A 12,136-nucleotide genomic window follows, 5' to 3' on the forward strand; every position below is an offset into this window, starting at 1 on the left:
AGATCCTGGTGTGTTGACGTTGATTGCTCTGCTTCTTTCTGCACTCGTGTCAGATATAACTCACAAGTTTGTTGGGAAATGTTCTGGATTGTATTTTGCTTTGTTTGTTGCTCTGCCAGATTATCATGGAACGGAAAACCTTGCGAGATCGATCCGCTGAAGCTGCGAGACATCGAGAATTTGGATGGAACATGGTAGAGTTATCGGGCGAAGCGAGATGCATTAGATTGTAATGAGTAGCTTGTTAAAGTCTGTCCATGCATTGTGAGATGCATGTATATATATATATATATATAATATATATATATATGGCACTTCTTCTACGCGTCCGTCCATCTACACGTGCGCCGTTCCTCTGACCCACTGACCTTGTCCTTGACCTTTGACCCCTGCAGGCCAACCTGAAGTCGTACGTGCAGAAGATCATGACGCAGTAGTCAAGTCGTCGCCGTCTGTCGAATGTGATGTCACAGGTGCTTCTGCGGTCTCAAGCGGCGGCCATCCTCCGCTTCCCAGGTACGTTCCATCGCCACGGTGCAGCGCGCGGCGTTCGCGTCCATTTCAGGGGCGGAACATGGAGCAGGGGTGGAAGCGTGCATGTGCCCGCACGCACCTTATATAGGGTTCATTCGTGATCTCTTCCGTCTCATGTTATCTCTCCTGTAAGGTTTTGTCGTACTCTAAGGCGCTTATGCTCGTAGGCCTAGTATAATCAAAAATATTTATTAAAACTCCATGTTTAATTATGACAACAGCAATGCGTGATTACGATGTTTAATAACAGGTAGTTATCTTGGTGATTAATTAAGATGCGAGCGTCGTGCAGCTCGGAGGGTTGACGACGCCGTGTTGCGATTGTTGCAGACAGCAAAGAGGTGGCGCTACCTGGTGGTGAGCGGCTTCATCTTCCTGCGATTCTTGCTCCGGCACTGATGTGTCCAAGCAATTCGAGCTGACCACCGAGGTTCTTGTGAGTGTGGCGACCTCTGTGGCGGATTTTGTTTAATTCGTTTTTTTTCTTTTTCTTTGTAGAGAGGTAGAGATTTTGTAAGCGATTTTTAGCTTTCTCACGAAACCATGTCAGGTTAACCGATTTGTACGTTAGTTTATATATTATATATTATATATTATATATTATTAATATATATAATATATTATATTATTTATTATATATTAGATATATTATATATTAGGTACGATTAGTTATATATTAGTTACAAATAATTATATAATTGTTTATGTTATTACTGTGATCGAAAGTGATGTTCCGTCTCTGCTGTCGTGTTTCAGGATTCAGCAGACTGTTCGTACTCTGACGCTCATCTCGAAAACCATTCAGAGTATTGGAAACATTGTCAGTGCGAAAATCGGTAAGCTTCAGGTTGATGTTTAGGCGTTTTAAGCGTTGAGTTCAGTTAAAAAAACAAACAAACCTTTTGTAAGCAAAATTACGTGACTTCATCCCAGAGTATAGCATCAAACTTTGATGAAACTCCAGCATTCTGTTTATAACCATGATGGCATAATTGCAGAGTTTAGAAATAATTATCAGCTGAAGTAGTAGTGGCCTAAAGTAGAAAACAACTGTAGTGAATTAGCTTGTGATGCTATGGCATTGTTAAGTTGTGTGTGCATGCCAGGTAATGTACATATGTGCATGCGTGTAATGTCATGTGTGTAAATCTATTTCTACTGTAGCTTCACATCCATTCAAGGAGAGTTACATGATGGAAATTCATGGAACATTTATGGATACGAGCAAATAGAAGCCGTTAGAAATGAAGCAAAATCTTAGTTGTGATCAATCCATATTGGAAATCAGTTACAGAAGTGATATATAGCCGAAAATGCTTGCCGATTTTGACACAAACCAATGACTAATGTATTTGCAGTGCTAAGGATCATCTTAAGTATCGATATTAGACTCAATTCATTTCGCGTCGGCGCGTCGTGAAAGTAACTTGTCATTACAGGGCGTTTTGTATTTCTTCTTGCAGTACCTAGATGTGATATCGTCAGCATCACAACACGTGAAGGGCATAGAAACACCTATTGTCCTTAAGGAAGGGTGAGTAATATACAGCACTAGTTGGCACCTGATGTAACCATCGTAATAATGGTGCCAGTGTTGAAAATGATAAAAACATTAATATTGTGATGTTGTTTGATATCGATTATTAATTGTTGTTAGGTTATATTCCTTAACGAGTCTTAAAAATTTGCATTTAGAAATTAATTATAATATCTTTATTCAGCAGAACTTAGGTAGATGTAGTAGTTTGCTTATCATTGATTCATTACCTTTATTAGAAGTCATTTAATTTGAATCGTTAATGAATTATTGCATTGTTATTATATTTATGTATGTTGTGTTTTACAATGAGTTTATTGTATTGTTATTATCCTTATTGAAATTTATATATTATTCTTTGTTGTTCAGAGTGATGGTGAAGAGAGCACAAGGTCGAAACGCTGGGGTGTCAAAAATTTCAAGAAAAAGATTTTTCTGCTTGACAAACGAAAGCTTAACGTATTCAAAAGGCAAAGGCAAGTAGATTCCTTAAATTCCTTAACCAACCTTGTGTACGGTAAACTAAACGTCAGTCAGTTTGAAATTCATTGATTTGAATTGCGTACTGCAATTAACTTCTAACCTGTAATGTTACATTAATAATAAGAAATTACTCTTGCAGGCCAGTACCATTGTTACGATTCCAATGAAACATAAGAGCAGTCGAGCGGCTTGAGGAGGATTCGTTCAAGATGAAAAATGTAAGTTAAATTGTACTTGAGCTACACCTTTTTTTGTTTATAAGAATCATACTTTTTTTTTTGAGCGCTCGTGATTCTTGAAAATCGACATTTTGAGCCCTTAAATAATTCTTAAATATTGTTGAAAAATCGACTTATATTTTCATTAAAACTGTTAAAGTGTTGCAATCTGGAATGGTTTAGTGGGCAATCAAGCTCAAAATTGCTGAAGATTTTATCCGTACTCGTGGCGTCACTGCCGCTAGGGCATCATGCCATCGTGTACCCTCGTTGAATCGAGTGACAATGTGTGTCTGATGATCGAGCCTCAGCATTATTCTTAAAAAATTCTTAAAATTTGGAAAATCGAGCCTCGGTGATTCTTATAAAAAGAATTCTTATAAAAAAAAGTGTGTATCCATTGTTCCCCCTACACTGACCTTGCAGACCCTTGCTCGCCGTTTGTCTCTCTCTCTCTCTCTCTTTCTCTTTCTCTCTCTCTCCTTCTCTTTCGCGTGCTTTCTCTCTCCCTGTGTATGTGGCACCACAGATCTCAAGCCTGCATCTAATGCCTTCTCACGCACGCACGCACGCACGCACGCACGCACGCACACACACACACACACACACACACACCTATTATATATCATTCGCTAGTGAAACGGCCGTATAATGCAAGCACATAAATAACGGCAGCGCGGTGATAAACGATGACTGCACGCGCACAAAAAACCGCCCCCACAAAAAAGCCGCCCGAGCGTTCGCTACTCAATAAAAGCCGGGCCGAATGTAAACCGTGAAGTGTGCGCGTATAAATCATGCCTGCTGATGCGCCCGGGCGTTTATTGACGGGAAAACCTTTAGAGCAGTGCCCAGCAGAAATCGACGAGAACGTAAACCTTGCATAAACACGCATGCACGCACGCACAGACCTATGCCTGCACGCGCCCACAGACACGTATGCGCACACAAACACACGTTCACGCACACGTGCACGCTAGAACCCACACATGCACGCGCGCACAATTTTCCGCACCCGAACTGGGCGGTCTTCTAGATCGGCTATTATAAGATCTCCCTCCAGTCCATCCGCGCCCGCAGAATATTGAACTAACCACGTTAGATCCAAACCTGCGTGCGTTAATCTTACCTGTCTCGCATTAATGTCTACCTACACGTACCTCACGGCAAGGTGGTTGCACCCCAGGTTGCTTGGCTGATACATCCTCAGCTGCAGACGTGCCTTGCCCTGCAAGCAAGGAGGTAAAAGCATAATGTGAGAGCAGAAGAGGGGGGCTTGATTGACCGAAACCTGACACCATCTAATAGTATAGCGGGGGAACAATGGCGAGCGTAACACTTGTCTAACTTGTGAACCCGTACCACTCATCATGCCGTACTGCGCCTTTCACACGAAAAAACGCCGAAGATTCACACTGTCCCCGACACACCTCACTACACGCTTGCGATTCGCCTAGCTCAGGACCAGTGGCCCGTTGCCAGTAACAAAATTAGTCTTGACATTAGTCTTAACATGTACTTTTTTTTATATCTTAGACCGTTGACGGAATTTTCTCATTCGCTTAACTTTGCGATGTTTCTCTCAACTGTCTAAGGTCTAACGGTTGTTTAGTAAACGTAGCACCTCGCTGAAGATTGCAACACTTTTAACAGTTTTAATGAAAATATAAGTCGATTTTTCAACAATTATTTAAGAATTATTTAAGGCTCAAAATGTCGATTTTCTAAGAATCACGAGGCTCAAAAAAAAAGTACGATTCTTATAAACAAAAAAGTGTGTAGCTCAGATACAATTTGAACTTACATTTTTCATCTTGAACGAATCCTCCTCAAGCCGCTCGACTGCTCTTATGTTTTCTATTGGAATCGTACACAATGGTGACTGGCCTGCAAGAGTAATTTCTTTATTATTAATGTAACATTACAGGTTAGAAGTTAATTGCAGTACGCAATTCAAATCATATGAATTTCAACTGACTTGACGTTTAGTTTACCGTACACAAGGTTGGTTAAGGAATTTAAGGAATCTACTTGCCTTTGCTTTTTGAATACGTTAAGCTTTCGTTTGTCAAGCAGAAAAATCTTTTCTTGAAATTTTTGACACCCCAGCGTTTTCGACCTTGTGCTCTCTTCACCATCACTCTGAACAACAAAGAATAATATATAAATTTCAATAAGGATAATAACAATACAATAAACTCATTGTAAAACACAACATACATAAATATAATAACAATGCAATAATTCATTAACGATTCAATTTAAATGACTTCTAATAAAGGTAATGAATCAATGATAAGCAAACTACTACATCTACCTAAGTTCTGCTGAATAAAGATATTATAATTAATTTCGAATGGCAAATTTTAAGACTCGTTAAGGAATATAATCTAACAACAAATTAATAACTGGATATCAAACAAACATATCACAATATTTATTGTTTTATCGATTTTCAACACTGGCACCATATTACCGATGGTTACATCAGGGTGCCAGACTAGTGGCTGTATATTACTCACCCTTCCTTAAGGACAATAGGTGTTTCTATGCCCTTCACGTGTGTGCGTGATGCTGACGATATCACATCTAGGTACTGCAAGAAGAAATACAAAACGTCCTGTAATGACAAGTTACTTTCACGACGCGCTCGACGCGAAATGAAATTGAGTCTAATATGCGATACTTAAGATGATCCTTAGCACTGCAAATACATTAGTCATTGGTTTGTGTCAAAATCGGCTATAGGTCGGATCACTTCTGTAACTGATTTCCAATATGGATTGATCACAACTAGAAGATTTTGCTTACATTTCTAACGGCTTCTATGTGCTCGGTATCCATAAATGTTCGATGAATTTCCATCATGTAACTCTCCTTGAATGGATGGTGAAGCTACAGTAGAAAATAGATTTACACACATGACATTTACACGCATGCACACATGTACATTACCTGGCATGCACACACGTTTGCACACGCACACACACACAACTTAATCAATGCCATAGCATCACAAGCTAATTCACTACAGTTGTTTTCTCACTTTAGGGCCACTACTACTTCAGCTGATAATTATTTCTAAACTCTGCAATTATGCCATCATGGTTATAAAACAGAATGCTGGAGTTCATCAAAGTTTGATGTTATACTCTGGGATGAAGTCACGTAAGTTTTGCTTACAAAATGTTTGTTTGTTTTTTTAAACTGAACTCAACGCTTAAAACGCCTAAACATCAACCTGAAGCTTACCGATTTCGCACTGACAATGTTTCCAATACTCTGAATGGTTTTCGAGATGAGCGTCAGAGTACGAACAGTCTGTGAATCCTGAAACACGACAGCAGAGACGGAACATCACTTTCCGATCACAGTAATAACATAAACAATTATATAATTATTGTAACTAATATATAACTAATATAACAGTGGTTGCTGCAGTTGAACACGTACAAATCGGTTAACCTGACATGGTTTCGTGAGAAAGCTAAAATCGCTTACAAAATCTCTACTCTCTTACAAAAGAAAAAGGAAACAAAACGAATTAAACAAAAATCCGGCCCACAGAGGTCGCCACACTCACAAGAACCTCGGTGGTCAGCTCGAATTGCTTGGGACACATCAGTGCCGGAGCAAAGAATCGCAGGAAGATGAAGCCGCTCACCACCAGGTAGCGCACCTCTTTGCTGTCTGCAACAATCGCAACACGGCGTCGTCAACCCTCCGAGCTGCACCGACGCTCGCATCTTAATTAATCACCAAGATTAACTACCTGTTATTAAACATCGTAATCACGCATTGCTGTTGTCATAATTAAACATGGAGTTTTAATAAATATTGTTTTGATAGTACTAGGCCTACGAGCATAAGCGCCTTAGAGTACGACAAAAACCTTACAGGAGAGATAACATGAGACGGAAGAGATCACGAATGAACCCTATATAAGGTGCGTGGGGCACATGCACCGCTTCCACCCCTGCTCCATGTTCCGCCCCTGAAATGGACGCGAACGCGCGCGCTGGTCACCGTGGCGATGGAACGTACCTGGGAAGCGACGGATGGCCGCCTGCTTGAGACCGCAGAACACCTGTGACATCACATTCGGACAGACGAGCGACGAGTTGACTACTGCGTCCAGGATCTTCTGCACGTACGACTTCAGGTTGGCCTGCAGGGGGTCAAAGGTCAAGGGACAAGGTCAGTGGGTCAGAGGAACGGCGCACGTGTAGATGGACGGACGGTAGAAGCTGCTATATATATATATATATATATATATATATATATATATATCCAGAAATTGCTCGAGTGCGCAATTTCTCGCCAACGCGTGTCGGCTGATCACAATCTCCAAACGATGTTTTTTCCCTTGGTGTTATTTTTTTCGCTTTCTGACACGAAACTGACGACCAACAATGAGCCTCTCGACAGGTCGCCGCCAGAATGTATTCGAACAGCGCCAACCCAATCCGCGGCCGGTTGTCACAGAGACTAAATAGGTTTTAAAGCAAGAATTTCTCACGGAGAGATTTCTCCATTCATTCGAGAGACGATCGATTTAACATCAAGTCTCGTCGCTGCGGGAACAAGGTTTCGCAGGGTCACTCACGTTGACGGGAAGCAGACTTCAGGCAGTAGGTTCCTGAGTGGCGAGTAGTATTGACTAGTTATTGAACACATGGTCGGCTGTGGTACCAGATGTAGCCGGCAGGTACCGGCTAGCGTTGGCCTAGCAGTTGAGATTCCTCCCTGGCTGCAGTAGATAACCTGCAGGGAGAGATCAAGAAGAGAAGGAAAGATGATAGGATCCGCCTGGCATTGAGAGATTCCTTCCTGGGCTGCAGTAGATACCTGCAGGGAGAGAATCGGGAAAGAGAAAGATTATAGGATCGGCCTGGCATTGAGAGATTCCTTCCTGGGCTGCAGTAGATACATGCAGGGGAGATCGGGAGAGGAGAAGGATTGATAGAATCCACCTGGCATTGAGAGATTTCCTTCCTGGCTGCAGTAGATACCTGCAAGGGAGAGATCGGAGAGAGAAAGATTACAGCGCAAACCATTATGCGGTGTTAGAGGCGGGGTTAGGAGGGGCTGAAACACAGCCAACGGTCTGCTTCAAAAGCATAAGAACACACTGCACGGACTGCGTGATGTAATAAACAAGTGTTTGCACGCCAATCGTGTAATGTCGCATCTGTTAAATAAAAATAAAATAACGAATAAATAAACAATAAAATAAATATAATGAAATAATAATAAATACACTGAAAAAAAAGAGATAAATCTCATCCAGACATCCGTCTCGCCACAATCACGAGTCAGGCATCAGAGGCAATAGACGCCCAGCAGGAAAACAAGATCTGGCAGATTCGCTCGGTGCTACAACAATGGGGAGGCGGCGTCCTTACAGGAGTCGTGACCTTTGCAAAGGTCGTCGCCGAAGTTACTCAGTCTCAGCTTGATCTCAGCCATGAACACGTTCCCCATCATCGATGTTTGTGTTCGCGTCCACACGGCAACCCTTGCGGAACGAACGAACAACGCTAAACGCTGCGATCGATCGATAATCGTGAGAGACGACGAATCCGCCGCTCACGCGTGGACCATTAGCGCTACTCGATCCGTCTTTGGGGAAAACCGAGCACGAACACATTTTCAACAGAAACACATGCCTCCCTTGTCAGCGTATGTGTCCACGAACAAATCAAAAATTAGTCCCAATCAAATCACCACGACCTTAGGCCCCTATTTACACCGACACAGACACCTTATGGATGCCACAAGTCGCCATTGGAACCGAGCGAATGCTAGCATTTTACGCGTGATCGTGTGGGACGTCGCTGCGATGTCGTTACGTGCACGTACCTCAGCTCTGCTATGGTTGCGAGGAGGGCGTCGCGGGACAATCCCACTCGCTCGGAAACTGAAACACACGCAGAGACGCCATGTTAGATGGATCGAATCTCACCTCACCTCACGCTCGCTCGCTCACGCACGCGCACCCACAGGAGGGGGTTAGAAAGTTTAGTTTGGGTGTAAGATTAGTGTTGGGGTGTAGCGTTAAGGTTATGGTTAGGGGTAGGTCTTAGAATTAGGGTAGCGGCTTAAAATTAGGGACTGCGATTAGGGTTAGAGTTATGCTGGTGAGGTGTGACAAACACCGCATGACCCACGAACATACGAAGGGAGAGGGGGGTCCTAACATAGCGAGAGCCCACAGCGGCGTGCCCCTCTGTTAAAAAACGAACGGAAATAATAACCACCGAAACGCGAGCTCTCTCATCTCGTACTTATTCGTGTTAGGGTTATGTTGTGTGACAATGCAATAGAACTACATACATACACACATACATACACACACGCACGCAGCGCGCGCGTGCCGGCGCGCGCGCACACACACACACACACACACACACACACACACACACACACCACACACACACACACACACACACACACACACACACACACACACACACACACAAGATTTTCTACATATAAGCATGTCTCTTTGGAATTTTTAAAATAAGGGGTTGCGATTAGGGTTAGGGTTAACGATTACAGTTAGGGGTAATCCTAAGATTGTGGTTAGCAGATAAAGATTAGGGTTAGGGTTAAAGATTAGCATCAGGGGATTATGGATAACAACGCGGGTTAAGTGAGACTCTCACCTCGTAGACGAACGTGTCGTCGTACTGTGGGCTGACGGTGCCGCTTGCGCACCGCGCGTTCTTCCGCGTGTCCTGTTTGTTGCTGAAACCGCCGTCACCGTCACATAGGGTCACATGCGCCGCTCACCAGCTGTAGGTCGCTGCACCTCACGACCCTGAAACAAAGCGGCGTGAAAGGTCAGTGCCGTGTCACAACCGCGACCTAGGCAACACTCTGCGACCTTGCAACATGGGAGGCCATCCCAGTGTCGTGACTGCGACCCGTGAGTGACCTTGCCAACATGAAGCGTCATCTTCCGTGTCATGACTGCGACCCGTGACGACCTTGCCCAACATGAGACAAGGTCATCCACGTGTCGTGACTGTGACCACGTGACGACCTTGCAACATGGGAGAAGGTCATCCCCGTGTCATGACTGCGACCCCGTGACGACCTTGCAACATGGGAGAAGGTCATCCACGTGTCGTGACTGCGACCCCGCAACGACCTTGCAACATGGGAGAAGGTCATCCCCGTGTCGTGACTGCGACCCCGTGACGACCTTGCAACATGGGAGAAGGTCATCCCAGTGTCATGACTGCGACCCCGTGACGACCTTAAAATGCAAGTGCAAAGGTCGCTGCCATGTCATGACCCCCCAAACCACCTTCAGGGCACATCAGAGTACTCGGAGCGCCCCACTCACCACTCGACGAACCTGCAAGGGTGAAGGACAGTGTCACGTCAACACCTTTCCAGACCTCTGCTGACACTCCACACGGCAGTGAAACGTAAACGTAGGGGGCAAGAAACACTAGGACAGGCACTCCACGACATTATTACGTAAACGTAGGGGGCAAATAATCCACTGCAATGTAACGTAAACGTAGGGTAAAAATAGTCAGGATATCTCGTAGACGCACGCACGCACGCACGCACGCACGCACGCACGCACGCACGCAACGCACGCACGCACACACACCACACACACACACAACCTATATATATATCATTCGCTAGTGAAACGGCGTATAATGCAAGCACATATAATAACGGCAGCGCGGTGATAAACGATGACTGCACGCGCACAAAAAACCGCCCCACAAAAAAGCGCCGAGCGTTCTGCTACTAAATAAAAGGCCGGGCCGAATGTAAACACGTGAAGTGTGCGCGTATAAATCATGCCTGCTGAGGCGCCGGGCGTTTATTGACGGGAAACCTTTTAGAGCAGTGCCCAGCAGAAATCTACGAGAACGTAAACCTTGCATAAACACGGATGCACGCACGCACAGACCTATGCCTGCACGCGCCACACACCAGTAGCGCACACAACACACGTTCACGCACACGTAGCACGCTAGAACCCACACATGCACGCGCGCACAATTTTCCGCACCCGACTGGGCGGTTTCTAGATCGGCTATTATAAGATCCCCTCCGTCCATCCGCGCCCGCAGAATATTGAACTAACCACGTTAGATCCAAACCTGCGTGCGTTAATCTTACCTGTCTCGCATTAATGTCTACCCTACACGTTACCTCACGGCAAGGTGGTTGCACCCCAGGTTGCTTGGCTGATACATCCTCAGCTGCAGACGTGCCTTGCCCTGCAAGGCAAGGAGGTAAAAGCATAATGTGAGAGCAGAAGAGGGGGGCTTGATTGACCGAAACCTGACACGGGACTTTGTGAACCCGTACCATCATCATGCCTACTGCGCCTTTTCACACGAAAAAACGCCGAAGATTCACACTGTCCCCGACACACCTCACTACACGCTGCGATTTCGCCTAGCTCAGGATCAGTGGCCGTTGCCCAGTAACAAAAAATTAGTCTTAACATTAGTCTTAACATGTACTTTTTTTATATATTAGACCGTTGAACGCGAATTTTCTCATTCGCTTAACTTTGCGATGTTTCTCTCAAGCTGTCTAAGGTCTAACGGTTGTTTTAGTAAACGTAGCACCTCGCTGTGCGCGCTCTCTATCGCTCTCTCTCTCTCTCTCTCTCTCTCTCTCTCTCTCTCTTCTCTCACGCACACATACACACTCTCGCCCTCTCTCTTCTCTATCTCTCTCTCGCTCTCTCTCACACAAACGCACGAACGCACGCAACGGCACGCACGCACCCACCACACCCGTGAGTTAGGTTTACAGCCCGTGACGAGATCAAAGAGATGAATTATGAATGAAGATCGCTATTTGGTGAGACTCCGCACGTCCCCACACTGCCTACGTAAATATCTCTCGCCTCGCATGGCTAGATAGACCAGATTGAGAGAGAGATGAGAAAGAGAGAGAGAAGAGAGAAGAGAGAGAGAGAGAGAGAGACGGAGAGTAGAGATGAGAGAGTAGAGAGAGAGGAGAGAGAGAGAGGAAGATAGAGCGAGAGAGAGCGAGAGAGCGATGAGAAGAGAGAGAGAGAGAGAGAGAGAGAGAGAGAGAGAGAGAGAGAGAGAGAGAGAGAGAGAGAGAGGAGAGAGAGAGCGAGAGGAGAGAAGAGAGAGAGAGAGAGAGAGAGAGAGAGAGAGAGAGAGAGAGAGACGAGAGATGAGAGAGAGAGGGGGGGGGAGTGAACGTGACGCGCTCGCGAGAGAGAGAGGAGAGAGAGAGAGGAAAAGAGAGAGAGAGAGAGAGAGAGAAGGAGAGCAGAGAGAGAGAGAGAGCAACGCGAGAGGAGAAGGAGGAGAGGAGAGAGAGAGACGAGGCAGAGAGAGAG

The 12,136-nt window shown here is 44.9% G+C and overlaps 1 protein-coding gene across 1 annotated transcript in view; it reads right to left on the reverse strand.

Annotated features, from left to right (window-relative positions):
* LOC106817354 (ras GTPase-activating protein 3-like) overlaps positions 1-12,136 on the reverse strand; it is a 30,225-nt gene that overhangs the window by 9,523 nt on the left and 8,566 nt on the right. The window contains exons 9-15 of the mRNA XM_014822012.1: positions 6,817-6,940; positions 6,356-6,462; positions 6,025-6,102; positions 5,584-5,667; positions 5,295-5,368; positions 4,808-4,914; positions 4,577-4,659 (exon numbers count right to left, since the gene is read on the reverse strand). Of these exons, the coding sequence (XP_014677498.1) occupies positions 4,577-4,659; positions 4,808-4,914; positions 5,295-5,368; positions 5,584-5,667; positions 6,025-6,102; positions 6,356-6,462; positions 6,817-6,940 (657 nt within the window). The remainder of the gene's footprint in view (positions 1-4,576; positions 4,660-4,807; positions 4,915-5,294; positions 5,369-5,583; positions 5,668-6,024; positions 6,103-6,355; positions 6,463-6,816; positions 6,941-12,136) is intronic.

The sequence above is a fragment of the Priapulus caudatus genome, unplaced genomic scaffold, assembly GCF_000485595.1.
Source record: "Priapulus caudatus unplaced genomic scaffold, Priapulus_caudatus-5.0.1 Scaffold1696, whole genome shotgun sequence".
Lineage (NCBI taxonomy): Eukaryota > Metazoa > Priapulida > Priapulimorpha > Priapulimorphida > Priapulidae > Priapulus > Priapulus caudatus.